This window comes from Bidens hawaiensis, unplaced genomic scaffold (assembly GCF_021521415.1).
Source record: "Bidens hawaiensis isolate Kalapana, Puna unplaced genomic scaffold, B.hawaiensis_p1.1 tig00028094_1, whole genome shotgun sequence".
Classification (NCBI taxonomy): domain Eukaryota; kingdom Viridiplantae; phylum Streptophyta; class Magnoliopsida; order Asterales; family Asteraceae; genus Bidens; species Bidens hawaiensis.
The window spans coordinates 239,802-257,500 of record NW_027505111.1 but is presented as its reverse complement, the minus strand read 5'-3'; the positions used below and the strand labels follow the sequence as shown (position 1 = coordinate 257,500).

At 34.6% G+C, this 17,699-nt stretch overlaps 2 protein-coding genes across 2 annotated transcripts; one reads left to right on the top strand and one right to left on the bottom strand.

Annotated features, from left to right (window-relative positions):
• Positions 1 to 10,255: 10,255 nt before the first annotated feature.
• Positions 10,256 to 13,550, top strand: LOC143610799 (lipase-like). The gene is made up of 11 exons (XM_077085179.1): positions 10,256 to 10,437; positions 10,516 to 10,606; positions 11,652 to 11,731; positions 11,862 to 11,927; positions 12,058 to 12,105; positions 12,191 to 12,258; positions 12,341 to 12,413; positions 12,488 to 12,649; positions 12,724 to 12,918; positions 13,029 to 13,117; positions 13,191 to 13,550. The coding sequence occupies exons 2-11, from the start codon at positions 10,531 to 10,533 to the stop codon at positions 13,396 to 13,398; spliced, it is 1,065 nt and encodes a 354-aa protein (XP_076941294.1). The 5' UTR covers positions 10,256 to 10,437; positions 10,516 to 10,530; the 3' UTR covers positions 13,399 to 13,550.
• A 95-nt stretch (positions 13,551 to 13,645) lies between these two features.
• LOC143610798 (tryptophan--tRNA ligase, chloroplastic/mitochondrial-like) lies at positions 13,646 to 15,553 on the bottom strand. Its single transcript, XM_077085177.1, has 9 exons — positions 15,458 to 15,553; positions 15,227 to 15,339; positions 15,117 to 15,138; positions 14,944 to 15,009; positions 14,812 to 14,868; positions 14,615 to 14,661; positions 14,414 to 14,495; positions 14,211 to 14,300; positions 13,646 to 14,093 (listed from the first exon to the last, which is right to left on the bottom strand). The coding sequence occupies exons 1-9, from the start codon at positions 15,551 to 15,553 to the stop codon at positions 13,959 to 13,961; spliced, it is 708 nt and encodes a 235-aa protein (XP_076941292.1). The 3' UTR covers positions 13,646 to 13,958.
• Between the last annotated feature and the right edge of the window lie 2,146 nt (positions 15,554 to 17,699).

The window sequence follows — 17,699 nt, the reverse complement described above, 5'->3', positions numbered from 1 at the left end:
AATCTATTCGATTTAGAAATCATGAATTACATCCTTGGTCCCACCCCCCTCTAAAAAAAAGGCTTACGAACACGAACGGGAAGGATGAAAGCGAGTTGGTATGCTAATTCCGCATCTGCAAATCAGCCCTTCCCGTGGGTTATTTTCTTAACGAATAAGTAATTCTAGGAATGAAATCTTTATATAATTCGAAAAAACAAAGCACAAGTCCAGGGCAATAAAATATGAAAAAATTTTCTTTTTCATATTTATAATATTAAACAAAAGGATTAGCAAATAAAAGTGCTAATGCTACAACCAGGCCATAAATTGTTAAAGCTTCCATAAAAGCTAGACTAAGCAATAAAGTACCTCGTAATTTTCCTTCCGCCTCGGGCTGTCTCGCGATACCTTCTACAGCTTGACCCGCAGCTGTACCTTGACCAACTCCAGGTCCAATAGAAGCAAGCCCTACAGCCAATCCAGCAGCAATAACGGAAGCGGCAGAAATCAGTGGATTCATGATAAGTTCCTCGTACCAAAAAAAAATGGTTAATGATACATTCAACCAATGAACTATGACTTAATTATTTCATTGCTACGATTCATCCAGTCGAAGTAACTACGAACTTCGAATTCAAGTAATAACATGATTGAATCATCAAAATTACTTTGATATCTCTTTTTTAGTTTCTCTCGATAAATTATTTGTGAATCCATACAACTTTAGTTTTTCCGTTTTTTTTTTTTAGTCCCGAATCGCTCTTTGAATTCTTCGATTTTTTTATTGACTTAATCCGTTTATTCATTCAACTCACAGTCACAGATGAGACAGAAGGACTTCTATAGAATCCCCATCTACATTCACATTCGATTAGTAGGGAAAATTAGATATATCTTTAGCTCGTATATAACTAGTCAATATCTAATATCACATATACATGTCTTTTTTCCACAATGTAAACCAACTCTTTCAATTCAATTTGATAAGGATGCGTCTAACCCTTGACAAGGGTTAACTTATAGCCATTCAATTCCATATACTTAGTTCGACCTACCCTCTACGAACCTTTTATGAACCCCGCTTTTTATCAATTATCCTTTCCCTTCCCCCTTCATTTATCATTTTTATCATTATCCTGCAACCTAAATTGATAAGATAATCAATGGATAAATTGGTTGGGCTGAATCGTTGCATAGAAATTGATTTGATTGATCTAAGTTGATACAATTTATTATTTTGATCTAAGTTCATACAATTTATTATTTATTAATATTTTCCTTTGGTCAATCGGCGAATAAAATGAACTGAAAAGGGGAATCATTCTATAGAACATCTTTTTTTTAATGGCATTTAATAATACGTGGTAATACCAGAAGACTTCTTCGTCAAATTACGACTCCTAATAGTGAATATTCGGATTCGATGACCAATCTAAACCGAATATTCATTGGGGGGAAGGTATGATTATGATATAAATGGACCAAACAAGAATTTTAGAAAAAAGATCTTTGAGATCTCTTTCCCCCTTTTTTTCAATTCTCTACTCTAATATCTTTGTTGTAATCTTTTTTTCTATTACTCTGATCGTAGATAGTGTAGTTGTATCTTTTCATTCCCTAAGTCAATTTTTTTTAGCCACGCACACATTGCCTTAGGTTAAAAAAAAGACTTTCTAGTTAATGGTGGCCCTCCATGGATTCACCTATATAAGCTGCGGCTAAAGTTGCAAAAATAAGAGCTTGAATACCACTTGTAAATATCACCTGAAATAGGATAACAATAGAAAGACTTTTTGTCCTTAGTTTTTATTTCCTTAATTTAATTGAATTTCATTTGATTAGAGCAAAGTTCCTTAAAAACCTCTGCCTTTTTTAAAATATTCTGAACGGTTACTGTAGGTTGAGCGCCTTTTTCAAGGAAACAGAGAATAGCGGGAACGTTTAAATAAGTTTGATTCTTGATAGGATCATAAAAACCCACTTTCCAAAGATCTCTTCCTTCTCTTCGGGATCGAACATCAATTGCAAAGATTCGATAGACGGCTCTTCGGGATAGATGTAGATGAAAAGAAATCCCCCCCCCCCCCTAGAACCGTATAAGAAGCTTTCTCCTCGTACGGCTCGAGAAAAAATGATTAGAAGTTTTGTCTATGGATAAAATTAGAATAAATAGGAAAGGACTCCATAAAATAAATTAGTCTATAATTTAACGCATAGTCATTTTTAGCTTTCTTCCTGAAAAAAATCGTTTGTACTCATAACTCAAGTTCAAGAATTTTAAAATATCTTTAAAATATCTTAAAGATATTCATATTTTTATTTTTTGAGTGGTCTTTAACACCCCCTCCCCCTTTTTGTCTCGTTTAAAATAGATTTGGATTCTGTATTTGGATCCGTGAGACAATTGAAGTAGCGTTTCCTTGTTCTGGGATCCTTTATCTTGGTTTTAGATCATTGGGTTTAGACATTACTTCGGTGCTTCTTAAAACTTTCAAAATGGTAGCAACATACCTCTTTTTGTGATTTCTTTCTATCAAAGAATCATACCGATGGTTTATTCGTGCGCGATACACCGTGAATCGAAAAGTTTTAGCCGTTCCAACAAAAATTTTGGGATTTAAAATTTGTTTAAAATTTGCTCGAATCGGATCCTTTCAATTTCTATCTCTATATCGAAGATATACTTACGAAGTTGTTCCAATTTATTGATTGGCATTAACCCTAGATCGTTGCCCCTGAGAAATTAATCAATACTTTCTACTCGAGCTCCATCGCAAACTATTTACATTACAATTACAACCCAATAAAAAAAAAGAAGGGTTCTAGTAGAATAGAAAAACGACGTCGAGCCAAGAGCACCTTCATTCTTATATAAAATGGTGGATAAGAATCCACAACGGATCGTGTCCTTCAAGTCGCACGTTGCTTTCTACCACATCGTTTTAAACGAAGTTTAACCATAACATTCCTCTAATTTCGAACCAGTATGGAATTGATTCAATTATGAAATCATGAATAGTCATTGGTTCAATCGGTACAGAGACATAGTTATTTCTCTTTTTTCTTAGCTACAGCTACATAGATAATCAATATTTTTATGAATAAATATTAGCAAGACCCCGGCTTTTTTGTATGAATGGAACATTTTGATATAAATCTCTATCTCAAAATATGTCTAACAGAAATATCCAGAAATCTAAATAGAGAAATAACATAACTAACAGAAATCACACGAATAAAGAAATTCTAAAAAAATAAATTCTATTTGACTCTGCCTCTTCAAGTGACTCAATAAGATAGACTTGCTAATTCCAACTTCCCAAAACTTCCCAAAGATTCAATCCATAAATAATCATTACAAATCTTTATACTTGAAAAAGTTTCTTACTTCTATATCATTATTTGAGTCAAGTTTTACAGTAAAGACTCCATTTGATTATCATAATAAAGATCATTTTCTTTTTCTTTTCGAATGGAATTCTCAGTGGTGTAAAGCAAATAATTTAAATAGATCGACAATGAAAATAAATAGAATTGTTAAAAATATTTAAAATTTTATTTTTTAAGTAAGTATGAAAACTCTTTTTCACAAAAATAAAAAGACTTTTTGTCACTGAAATAGGATAACAATACATACCGGATAACAAAGTTCCTTAGTTAATTTAATTGAATTTCATTTGATAGAGCAAAGTTCCTTAAAAAATGATAGATATATTGTTATCCTTTCAATTGGGTTATTCTATTCAAGCTCTTTGACTGGAAACTTGAGTAAGGAGTTGATATTAACACGCTGAGCCATAACCCTTCATGTATAACTAGTACGAATACATGTGCTATGTGACGGAATAACCGCTATTCATCTAATACAACTTGTGAATAATAAAATTTATTATGTCATTGGAGACAGGTTAAGGAATCGAGGGTGTCTGTGCAATTTCCCATTTTAATTGTAACAATGAGGCCAAAATAATAAAGTTCACATAAGGTTCAAAACTTTTTAAAATAAGACAAAAACTAAAATAAATTAATCATTAATGTAATATGATCAATAATACATGTATGATTCATTATAACGTATTATAATATAGTATAACTTCATATAATTTAGGATTAATAAATAAAATTTATGTTATTAAATATTTATTGAATATAGTAGGCTAGTAACTAAAAGAAATTTTATTTTTTTAAAAAGTTGTAACTACTTATTGATTTATTTTATCTATCTATGTATAATAAATAAGTTTGGAGATAACTTCAAGTTGTAGAGTTCGGGATTCAACTTGTGTAACACACGTGTTTCTAAGTTCTAAACTAGTTATTGTTTTGGTCAAAAATCAACTAAGGGTAATGTAACCAAATTTTGTAAGGTGAGGTTTAGTGCTTTTAATGATAATGGTGAATATGTAAACGATATATATATATATATATATATATATATATATATATATATATATATATATATGAACACAATGATTTGTTGCGAGGAAAAACCTTTGATCTTGGTCGGATCGCCGGCACAAAAACCTCGGGTGATGACAAATCGTCTATCACCACTTTATTAATAAAAAATCGGGTTACAATGGTTGGAAATAATGATCAGTAATACAATGTTTTCTAAGTGTGTGTACTACTAGAGAGAGTTCTCAATGCTGTTAAAGTGTACGAAGTAACAAGTGTGTTTACCTAGCTGATAAATGATCTCATTATAAACAAAAATAACAAATAACTAAATTTCCTATTATTACGCCACTCTCCCACTAGTCGTTTCCATCTCTTTGACCACGTGCATTTTGAGTCCAATAGCGATTAAATAGTTAGAACAGGTCGTCCAGCCGTAATAACCTACACATAAGAAACAATCATTAGTAACAACAAATACTGAGGATCCTCGATCCTGGCTCAACTCCGTAACGTTTGTCAAGGATAATTGATCCAGAAATGTCCCAAGGATAACCTATCCTCAATATATATTATCTGTGCCCTAACAATTGCCCCCAAAATGACGGTTGTTTATGGATAACAGCTGTCATTTTATAATTTGAATTTCCTGCAAAAAAAATATATGATTAGACGTGGGTCAGAGGCAGTTATTATCAAAAAACCCGATGGTTATCCGCCGCCTATATATGTGATCATATTAATCTTCTTATAACCACACATCCAAGCAGCCAAACATGTATCGTTCTTTCTTCTCTTTTCATTTTCTTTTTCGCAATCATGTCTACTGTTTCCGTCTCCTCTTCTTTTTCTTCCGGCCAATCGGACCCCCAATGAACTCCGATTCAGCAATGGAATTGGTAGGGTATTTAATGAATTGTCTCATCGTAAATAAAGAATAAGACAAGAAAGGTGAAGCATGTGACAAGAAGGAGAAAAAGGAAAACAGTTCTAGAAGGATAGAAAAGAAGAAAAGTGAATTTAACCCCACCTACCGAGTGTGCAAAACCTGTAAAATGAGGCATCTGGGGAAATGTCGATTTGAAGCACCAACAGTTTGTGACAACTGCAAGAAACCATGGCACGTTTCTCAAAACTGTTGAAAGAAGAACATGACTTGCTACAATTGTAAGGAGATAGGGCACCTCAGTTTTGATTGCTTTAAGAAGATAACAGTGGGAAGAGGTGCTATTGGAAGTGGCACCAAACCAGAGGCAATGAAGGACAACACCAGAGCATTTGTCCTCAACACCAAACAAGCTGTAGAGATACCGGATTCCATCACCGGTACGTTTCTAGTTAATAATGTCTACGCTAGGGTATTGTTTGATTCAGGTGCAAACCAGAGTTTTATAGATTATAAATTTTATAGTCTATTAAACGAACCCTAAACAAATTAGACAAAACTTTAAACATAGAAACAGCTAATGTTGACCTAGTAGTAATTTCTGAAGTATTAGAAAATGGTAAATTTTGTTAGCAGGATATCTCATACCTGTCCAATTGTTACCCATGACATTGGCTGATTTTGATATATAGTCTTAGGTATGAACTGGTTATCGGATAACCAATCCCGTATCATATCCGACAGAAAAACCTTAGAACTTCGAGCAACAGATAGATAAATAATTCAAATAGCTAGAGATAAAGATGTTGTGTCAGGATAGCATAATCTCCATGATTAAAGCTAACAAATGTCTAAACCAAGGATGTTTAGCAATTATGGCATACGTAAATGAAGAATCCAAAAAGAAAGCAATCAATGATGTGCCAGTAGTAGCCGAATTACCAGATGTATTTCCAGAAGAGCTTCCAGGAATACCACCAAACAGAAAAGTTGAGTTCAAAATTGACCTGATGCCCAGAACAACTCCAATAGCTAAATCTTCATACTGACTAGCACCGACAGAATTGAATGAGTTAAAGAAACAACTAGACGAGCTATTATAAAAAGGATTCATTCAACCAAGTTCTTCACCTTGGGGAGCTTCGATTTAATTTGTCAAGAAGAAAGACGGGTTAATGAGAGTGTGTATCTATTATAGAGCTTTGAATAAAGTAACTATCAAGAATCGATACCCGCTACCTAGAATTGACGACATATTTGATCAACTCCAAGGAGCGAGTTTCTTTTCAAAAATAGATTTACGTTCTGGATGTCATCAGTTGAAGGTCCAAGAAGAAAATATACCCAAGACAACCTTCTGAACAAGGTATGGAAATTACGAGTTCACGGTAATGCCATTTGGACTTACTAATGCTCCAGCTGCATTCATGGATATGATGAACATAATTTGTCAACCATATTTAGATAAAATTGTAATCGTATTCATCGATGATATATTCATTTATTCTAAATAAGAGGAAGACCAGAAAGTTCATCTCAGAAATTTACTTGAGTTACTTAGACACGAGAAGTTGTATGCTAAATTCTCTAAGTGTGAATTTTGGCTCACGATGTACAATTTCTTGGCCATATTGTCAATGCAAGTGGCATACAAGTAGATCTTACAAAGATTGAAGCTATAGCTAAATGGGAGATCCCAAGGTCACCAACCGAAGTCAGGAGTTTCTTAGGTTTGGCAGGATATTACAGAAGATTCATAGAGAATTTCTCCTGAATTGCAGTCCCACTAACTTCATTAACTCATAAGAATGTTAAAAACGAGTGGGGACCAAAACAACAAGAAGCATTCGACATGCTAAAACGGAAACTTACAAATGCACCAATTTTGGCTTTGCCAGAAGGTACCGAAGACTTTGTTGTATACAGTGACGCTTCTCACACATGTGGTTTGTGTTCTTATGCAAATAAACAAAGTCATAGCTAATGCTTCACGACAACTGAAAGTACACGAAAAGGACTACACAACTCACCAGTGGCGGATCCAGAAATTTTTATTACGATGGGCACAAAAGTGGATTCGGTAAAAAATGGGTCGGGTTAAAGTGAACATAGCCGACCAACTATTTTAGAGGCCCAGAGCCAAATGAACCTTCGGGACACTTGAGAGGGTAAATTGATCTTTTTATACACCATCGTTTGCATTTTGGATGCACCTCTTTCATTATTTTACACTATCACCAAGCACCACTCTCATTATTACGATCTTTTGTGACAAAACCAGAAACTTTTAAACGGATTATTGGTTTATACATGTTTCACGTGTAGTTAATAACAATCAGAGGATTACAAATTATCTTTTGAAAAAGAATTTTTTTTCATTTAAACAATTGTCTAAACTATATATACAAATACTACATAATTCATGTATGACAATAAAATAAAATATTTATGTATAGCAATAAAATAAAATATATTTGAATATTACAATCAAATACTGTCGTCATTTTCTTCTTAGAAACAGAGGCTTTTATTTCATTTTAAAAAATCTCTCTCTTTCTTCTTCTATCGTCTTATCACGTATCCACAGCCGCCCTTCTTCGCCGGAAAAATAACTGTTCATTTTGTTTCATTATTCTACTCAACATCTCTAGAATATAGTAATTCGAGGGGTCAAGTCCTATATAACAACTTTTTTAGGGTCAACGGACCCTCCGGGCCGCCGCATGTCAAGACCTCCATGTAAATCCGTGGATGACGGTAACCACGGTGGGCAACACTCGCAGCTGGACGGTGGGCATGGACTTATTGCTCAGTTATAATATACTAATGTGTACACGTAAATGTGGCACTCCGGCAGTTGGACGGTGGGCACCGGCCCACCGTAGTGACGCCTTGGATCCGCCCCTGCAACTCACAATCTGGAGTTAGGTGCCATAATATTTGCATAAAAATTATGAAGGCACTATCTTTATGGAGTAAGATTCATAGTGTGCACCGATCAGAAGAGCTTAAAGCATATTTTTGACCAGAAAGAATTGAATATGCGTCAAAGAAGATGGATGGGGACCTTAAATGATTATGACTATGAAATAGTCTATCATAAAGGAAAGGCTAATGTTGTAGCAGGCGCATAAGTCAAAAAGAGCATGAGAAACCCAAAAGGGTTAGAGCATTAAGATTAGAACTACAAATTGATTTGATGGAACAACTGAAGAATGCTCAAAAGCAAGCAATAGAAGAAAACAAGATTGATGATGAAAAACAAAAGTGGTACCATTGACTCGTTAGTCAAAGGTGAAAATGATATTTTCAGACTTGGGAATAGAATCTGGGTACCAATTGTTAAATGACTTACGAGAGAAGATTATGAATAAAGCTCATAAGTCTTAAGTATATGATGCATCCTGGTAGTGATAAGATGAATCAAAATCTTAAGGAAAACTACTGGTGGAATGGAATGAAAAGAGATATAGTTTTGTATGTTGCCAAATGTTTGACTTGTTTACAAGTTAAAGTTGAACATCAAAAGCCGTCAGGCTTATTGCAACAAAAAGAAACATATTTCACGCCCCGCCAGACCTCTTACAGTTTGCCTCATTTCACATGGCTTCATGAATGGTGTGTGGTGGTTTCCTGATCATTTGGTGTCCCATTTTTAACGCGTCACAACACATATTTTAAATATAACTAGTGTGTCACCCAACGCGTTTCACCATGGCACATCGGTAAAATCCTAGCGTTAGTAAAACCCAAGCGATGTTGGTCCCAGACGTTGGGATGGTAAGTCGACACAAATTCCATCGGTTTCGACTACGTGTTTTATATATCGAAACTAAAACAAAAAAGTATAAAAAATTGAGGTTGACCAATGGGGTGGCGATGCGGCGAGTCTACACAAATTCGGTTGGTCTCTGTCACGTTTGTTACGATAATTAGAACTAAATAAAAAACAATTTGGCGTTTGGTCGTTTCCGTTAAGTTCGTCACAGCCTCAAAACTAAAACAAAATACGGTGAGTCTACGCGAATTCGGTCGGCAACTGTCACGTTGTTTACGATACTGGAACTAAAACAAAAAAAGAAAAAATAAATAAATTGACATTCGATTGATTTACGTTATTTTCGTTATGTGACCGGAACTAAAAAAACAAAAAAATACACAATAAAAAAAATACTAAAGTGATTACTAAGGTGTTGCCAAGTGGCTCAATCTGGCACTTGCGACACCAAAGTTATCTTATCTTTTATATATATATATCAGAGCATTCTCATCATATCCTCCAAAATTATGTGAGAGGAGTTTTCAAATTATAAGGTGGGGTTGTGAGTGTAAATCTTAGGTTGAAGAGAGAAAATGCAGTGATATTTTGTAACTTTTGGGGAACAAAGTTCGTCTCTATTTATTTTTTAATATTTGTTGAATTAGTTATGAGTAGAGAAGATAGATAACTATAAAGATAAATGTATTAAAAAATATTATTTAATTGAAAATGAGAGATAAATGAAATGTTTTTATAGTGTACTTATAGGGGCGAGATGAAAGATACTACTCCCTCTGTTCCATTTTAAGTGTCTTAGTTTGAATTTTCAAGTCTTTCTTTTGCAACTTTGACCGTAAATATTTTTGTTCGTGTCATATAATACTTGATGAAAATTATATCAATGTAAAATACATTTAAAACCCAATCCATTCATATAATTTTCATCAAGTATTATATGACACGAACAAAAATATTTACGGTCAAAATTGCAAAAGAAAGACTTGAAAATTCAAACTAAGACACTTAAAATTGGACGAAGGGAGTAATAGTAATGGTATTTAAAAGTGATTTGAAACGTTATTAAAAAGATAAGTTTATCATGAAAGTATTTTAAAATAAAAGAAATAAAGATAAGTATTCAACAAATTGGATGATATTTGTTTTTATCAATAAGAAATAGTAACGTATCGAAAATACAATAATTAACATTCATTCATTCAAAATAGCAGTCATCTTGTAGACGATCATCGAACGCACGCCATTGATTCATTCTCTTCCCTTACCTTAATTATTACTCTAATCAAATTCTCCAAAATCCCTGCTTACCCACTTTAATAAATTATTTAAACCTCTAAATTTCAATCCAATTTGATCCCTCAATTTGTAATCGCACCAAGATCTGGTAATTAGGGTTAGATAGATTATCTTGTTTTCTGTATCTGATTAAGGTTTTGGGGTTTGACTCAATGTATTTGTTTTTCAATTGCAGGTGGTTTGTTGTTATATGGAGCGAAGATGGTGGATAATGTTGCTGATGATTATTATTATGTGTTTCTCTGTTGTTGCTTCATCTGCTAGAGGTAATTATTAATTTAATTAATAATAATAATCCATTCACTTTATTATTATTATTATTATAATAGATTGGGTAGGAGTTAGGGATTATCTTGTACATAAATTGCTGAGAGGTTATTGTAGATGACTGCCTACTTATCTTTTCTGACTTCATTAGGTTTACGTTTTATTAGGGCTGCTACCGCCATCTCCACTTTGGTGGGATGGTAAAGGCTTAGGTCTTTGGGTGAGAGGTCCAGGGTTCGATCCCTGGCAATGGCGGTTTATTGTAAATAGTATGAGGCAAGCTTAAACATTCAAAAAAAAAAAAAATAGGGCTGCTACCGAACTGAACGAAACCTTGTTCGTGTTCGTTCATTGATCGGGGACAAAACCGAACAAGATTTCGTAACGAATATATTAATTTGAAAATACGAAATAACTTTTTTAATCCCAAACTTTAGACATAACCATCAAAAAGATAAATTAAGTTTAACTTAATAATACTTTACATAATAATCATAAGTATTGTTATCAGGAAAAGTGTGGACGGTCTAAGTTACCCAAGTTTAAAACAAAATAATGTTTGGATAGTAAACTAAATATATAAAAATTATAAGTAATAGAAGCCTTTAAGAAGGAACATAAACAAACGAGCATGAATGAACGTAAATGAGCGAAACATTAGCAGACATATACGAACACGTTGCTGAATGTTCACAAACATAAATGTACGAACACGACTTTTTCCCATGCTCTTGTTCATTTAATTTATCTGATGTGGTTTATTGTTCATGTCCATCCGTTTATTAAACGAACGAACCTAAACACACTTCCATCCAAACTATTTATGTACAATTCGCTGAACGTTCAGTTTGTTTTACAGCCCTAGGTTTTATCCAATTATATATCAAGAAATTGGGAATCAAAACAACCATAGGTAGCTAGTAATATATACCTTCAACAATTGTTATATGATATATTGCATAATGTGGATAAAAGATTTGAGGACAATATTTTCTGGAATTATTTAGGGTTTACTTAATTTATAAGTTATTTTTATGGACACAGGACTTGAAATCATGCATAAGGTTCACTCACCCCTTTACAATCACACGCTCGCCACAATCCTGGTGGAATATGCTTCTGCAGTAAGTTCATTATGCACTATAAAATGATAATATGTCAAAGAAATAAGCTAACATATGTCTGTGAAGTTGTGGATTTATTAAGTTGATTGCATTCACTGGTTATCACTAAAAGTTAACTTTAACTATGTAGGTTTACATTTCAGATCTAACCGATCTTTTTACATGGACCTGTTCAAGATGTGATGGCCTGACCAAGGTATCTCTTGATGCATTAGTTACACTACGTTTTGAGATTTTAAGAAACTAAAGTTTCAATTTTTTATCTTTCTGTGGAACTTAAAACATCGTTTAAATCAGTGCTTATGTTTGGTGTTATCTTGAATCAGGGATTTGAAGTTGCAGAGATCATTGTTGATGTTCAAAACTGCCTGCAGGTACCTCTTTTTACTATGTTTTTTCATTATGTCATAATATTTCCCGGTCCCACTGCCGTATATAGTGACTGAATACTGATTGCAGGCCTTTGTAGGGGTTGCAGATGATCTTGATGCTATCGTTATAGCTTTTAGAGGCACTCAAGAAACCAGGTATTTAATTTATAATTTTATTAAATAAGATTGAGTTTAAAACCTCAATTTACATGTTCGGATAACATTTTTATGATTCCAGTATACAAAATTGGATTGAGGATCTATTCTGGAAACAGCTCGACTTTGATTATCCCGGGTGCACTGATGGCAAGGTACGCATGGCAATAATTTTCTTACCATGTTTGCTCGTGTGTTCATTATTTCATCTTTGTCTCAATTGCTTCAGGTGCATCATGGGTTTTTTAATGCTTACAATAATACAATTGTGCGGTCGGGAATTCTTGATGGTGTTAGTAGAGCAAGAGAAATATATGGAGATCTCAAAATTATGGTGACAGGGCATTCAATGGGCGGAGCAATGGCTGCGTTTTGTGGACTCGATCTTGCGGTAAGTATGATTAATATTAAAACCTTTACACCTCCTTTAGATCCATATCAAGTGATTTATTTGCATTTTTACAGCTTATTTATGGATCCGAGAACGTTCTAGTTATGACATTCGGACAACCTAGAATTGGCAATGCTGCTTTTGCATCATATTATATCAGTGTTGTACCAAATACGTTTAGAGTGACACATGAACACGATATGGTCCCACATCTGCCTCCTTATTATCAGTTTTTCCCACAGAAGACGTATCATCACTTCCCGAGAGAGGTAAATCTTGTTTGACTTTCTTGACTTGTAGCATTTAATTTACTTAATATTGTTTGTTATATCAAATTAGTGTGTAACTTTTAATGGTATTATATTCTTCCAATATGCAGGTGTGGGTATATAACCTTGGATTAGGGTTTCTTATTTATGAAGTCGAGAAGATCTGTGATGATTCTGGTGAAGATCCTGATTGTAGTAGGTAGGTTAAAACAGTTTATTATTATTATTTTTTTGAAAATCTGTTTATCAACTACTTTTTGTGAATATTTCAGATCAGTAAAGGGCAACAGTATTTCAGACCATTTGACATACTTTGGTGTTGAAATGGGATGTGACACATCAAGCAAATGCAGGATTGTAATGGCCCCTAATCTTGCTTCGTATGGGAAAGTGGACAGTTATGGTAATTTTGTGTTGTCGAGAGCTCCTTCTAAGTTTATCTTGAGAATGAAAAAGGAAGGAGAAATTAGTGACCAGTGATCGTATTGATCAGTGCGTGTACTGGTTATGTGTGTCTTAGTTGGGTCGGTGTAAATATGTTGGTGTACAGTTACTCTTTTTAAGTGTTGACAGTAAAACATGTTGAAAACATGTTATGTGTTGTGTTCTCAGTCTTGAAGCTATGAAGAATGCATTATTGGGTTCCAAACTTTTTTTATTGATGTTGCTACTGTTATCACCTCACATTTCCACTTGGTTTCTCAAAAATTACAAACCGAACACGGTTATCGTCAAACCAAATGTGTTGCTGCATTATTCATAAGTTAAGTTTGACCATATATAAAATGTGGAGTTAAGAAGCATTGTTACAATGGGGAGTCTTAAACTTTGTACTCGACCTGAATGCACCAAGGCTCTTAGCCGCAACAATCACCAACCAAGTCAAAAACATTTTTTAGACTTAATACATAAAATAAATGCTCAAAAAGAATGCCAGCATGCCTATTAATTTGCTTTTCCAGCAGAGTAAAATACGAAAATCCGCATCAATGTATGATAACTTTCTTAATCTTGAGTTTTGTTTATTATGATATCCACTCTCATCTCCTTAAAAATCCCATTGCTTGATATACATTACCAAGAGTCACATCTGCTATATCTGCAGCTTTGCTTGCACCCTCTGCTAAAACTTGGTCCAAATAACCTGGATCAGACGTAATTTCCTCGTATCTTGTCTGCAAGAAAGTAACATTTTATGATTTGTGTGCATTAATATTTTTTTAAAATTGATTCAGAAAGAAAGCTTATAATTTGAGAAGATTTAATCTTTGAAGCACATAGTTAATATAAACCTGGATTGGATGGAGATGATCGATTAAAGCATCAGTAAGAACAGTTTTAAAAGTGCCCCAGTTCATATCCTGGCATTCGTGTGCAACTTCCTGCAATAAAATCAGTACAGGTTAAATATCCCAACTTTATTGATGACTTAATGCTCAGAATTAAATAAAATACACATTATATTGTTGAATTATATAAAAACTAAAGCAGTTACCTCCTTTGTCTTATTTGTAATGATTTGATATACTGAAAGAAGGTTATTGCATTCGGGCCTATCTGCATTGTCAAACTCCAGCCTAGTAGTATAGAAGACACGTCAGAACATATTTACCAAAATCCAAATCCATTAAATATATCTAAATAACACAAAACAATTAAAAAGATATGACAAAAGGGAGCATTTTAAAGAACTCACCCAGGAAAAGAATCTGTCTTGCACCGCTTAATCTTGTTTGCAATTGCCTAAATGAAGTCAATATAAAGGTAGAAACTTTACAATTATATCAAATCACAAGTTATAAAATGAATATTTAATTGATCAAAGGTTCATCTGTCCACTGAAAAAATAACCGAAAGATGGAAAACTGAAAAAATGACGCCAAGCCCACTCACATCTTTTGAGTCGAGCAAATTAATACGAGACTGATCCGAAGTAGCAGACTTGGACATCTACAAAATTAAAATAATAATTTTAAATATTGACAGTAAGTGCAAGTTGTTTATGTGTAGCTTAATACGAAGTACCTTAGAAAGACCATCAGTAAGTGACATCACCCGTGCTCCAGCTGGGGGTATTAAGGGCTCGGGAACCTATAAAAGTAAAAAATAAAGATTCAAGATTTGTATTTGTTCCAACTAGATACGAAAAATGAAGATACTAATAAATAGTAATTATTAGGATCAAGCATAGGTTTCACCTTAAAGATTGAACCGCCTCGGCTGCAAACAAAATAAAAAGGGTAGTCAACAAGCTTTGTAGACTTGTACCAGTAATTAACATTAACTACCTATATTATTATTTTCTTACCCTCCTAACTTCTTCCATTTTCTACCACCATATAAATGATTAATGCGTTCAGCCAGCTCTCGTGTCAATTCTAAATGCTGCTTTTGGTCTTCACCAACTGGGACTAAATCAGACTGAAAACAAAAGGCACGGCTTCTAAGAACAAAGACGACAGTAGAATTGTAATTTCCAAAAAATAAACTTTGAAAGTTAATGATGGTCTATTGTGTATGGGATGTTAAAAAACTTTACCTGGTACAAAAGAATATCTGAAGCCATCAACACGGGACAGGTCAAAAGTGCAACCCCAACATTATCATCACCCTTTGAAAAGCAAAATAAAACCATAATTAATTTCAAAACTGAAATAATAAAAAGAAAGAATTGAAGGATAGTAAAATGCGAACGGTTATAAAGCACTAATGCACATACCATATGTTACTTTCACCACTCTTATTTTGGTTAACTAGCTAAACTAACAATTTTAAGTTAATCGTAATTCCTTTCTTCAGTTGTGCACGGCTGACTGTATAACAAGTATACGTATCAATTAACTATCACTTCTCATAATGTATTTCTATCTTTATATGACTCACAACGAACGGGGGTCCGGGGGGCAGCGCCCCTGGCAGCGGGGGTCTAGGGGCGGCAGCCCCTAGCAGGGTCCAAGGGGCAGAGCCCCTGGCTGGGGTCGAGCTGCCAGGTCAGCTTGGAAAAATTTTATTTCCATTAACTGTCTTAACACATTTTTCATTAGATTTTTAATTTATTTTCTAAACGAACTTGGCTTTAGGCGAAGTTAAACCTCAGGCGAACTTAGCTTTAGGCGAAGTTAAACCTCAGGCGAACTTAGCTTTAGGCGAAGTTAAACCTCAGGCGAACTTAGCTTTAGGCGAAGTTAAACCTCAGGCGAACTTAAACCTCAGGCGAACTTGTCATCAGGCGAACTTAGCTTGCAGGCGAAGTTCATCAGGCGAACTTAGCTTGCAGGCCAAGTTCATCGCTTGAAGGCGAAGTTGCCCAGATGAAGGCGAAGTTGCCCAGATGAAGGCGAAGTTGCCCAGACAGCCTGCTGTTTGGTTTCTGTCCAACATTTCGAGCGATTTTAACACCCCCGCTATGGTTCAATATCACCCACTACGCTTCCCGACCATTTCCGGTCACTTAACACTAAAAAGCTTGGATCTTTAAACTTCAAAGTTCAAGAATCTTACCTTTTTGAGCTTGTTGGATCTTGTTTCCTTGCTTAATCACAACCAACCGCTCTCTCTTCTCTCTCGGATCTTGGTCTCTCTCTCTACGGCTCTCGGCCTCTCTCTCTCTCCTCGGATCTCGGCCGCCGGTCGGCTTGTGTATGGGGTGTGTGTGTGTGTTTTGGAAGTGTGAAGGAATAGATGTAAATGAAGATATTTTTGGGTTTAGGGGATATTTATATCCCTTAAATCCCATTCTCATTTAACCCATCTCAATTAGTCCAAGTCCCTGATCCGCTCCTACCCGATATTAATAATTAAAAACGCGAAATCACTAACATAACTTTCTTTATTCAACATTATAAATTTTAGGATGTTACATTAATAACCATATAAGGAGACAATCACTATACTTGGCAATACATGAAATATCCGAAGATCGTTCACGTACCGACAAGCAATCATCTTTACATTACATACAATATTCAAATCTATATTTATAACATGACAGTACGTGCAATATCCGAAGATCGTTCACGTACCGACAAGCTCTCATCTTTACATTACACACAATATTCATATCTATTTTATTAACCTGACAGTACGTGCAATATCCGAAGATCGTTCACGTACTGACAAGCTTTCATTCTCAATCAAGTCGTATATAAATAAAATATAAATCATGCATGGCATACACTTACCAATTTAGGGTAAGTGTATTAACTATCACATCGAGTATGCACACAGCCCCGAAAACATAACAAGGAGTGGGGCTAGAAACTCACCTGAATTCTGCTATGTTCACCGATAGTATTTAATCATTTCTTTAGCTGGCACGGCTAACTGTATAACTATTACACATATCAATTAATTATTACTATCTATATCACGATTCTAGTCTATTTACAACCCTCAACGAACGGGGGTTCGGGGGGCAGCGCCCCTGACAGGGGGGTTCTAGGGGCGGCAGCCCCTAGCAGGGTCCAAGGGACAGAGCCCCTGGCTGGGATTTCTAATAGTTGTCTTATCACATTTTCCATTAGGATTTTAACTTATTATCTAATTCACCATCTTAATCGCTTTAACGAATTAAGCCTAATTCGTTATGAAAACATAGCCTAATTCGTTATCCTTCACAGGATCTGATTCGTTAACCAGCTTAATTCGTTATGTTAGTTTGTTAACCAATTTGCTATAACGAATTAAGCCAGATTCGTCAACTGGTTCGTCATTCTGATTCGTTATTTGACCTTGACTTGATTCGTTACCTAAACATAACGAATTGGGTGAGCTAATTCGTT

What these genes read in the sequence shown, in the direction of transcription:
- LOC143610799 (XM_077085179.1), top strand. Translation starts at nt 10,531, where the DNA reads ATGGAGCGAAGATGGTGGATAATGTTGCTGATGATTATTATTATGTGT. An exon ending in ATGTTCAAAACTGCCTGCAG is followed by an intron (nt 12,106 to 12,190) that starts GTACCTCTTTTT and finishes TACTGATTGCAG; the next exon opens with GCCTTTGTAGGGGTTGCAGA. An exon ending in ATCATCACTTCCCGAGAGAG is followed by an intron (nt 12,919 to 13,028) that starts GTAAATCTTGTT and finishes TCCAATATGCAG; the next exon opens with GTGTGGGTATATAACCTTGG.
- LOC143610798 (XM_077085177.1), bottom strand. Translation starts at nt 15,553, where the DNA reads ATGGTTTTATTTTGCTTTTCAAAGGGTGATGATAATGTTGGGGTTGCA. An exon ending in CAGATATTCTTTTGTACCAG is followed by an intron (nt 15,340 to 15,457) that starts GTAAAGTTTTTT and finishes TTTTGTTTTCAG; the next exon opens with TCTGATTTAGTCCCAGTTGG. An exon ending in TTACAAATAAGACAAAGGAG is followed by an intron (nt 14,301 to 14,413) that starts GTAACTGCTTTA and finishes ATTTTATTGCAG; the next exon opens with GAAGTTGCACACGAATGCCA.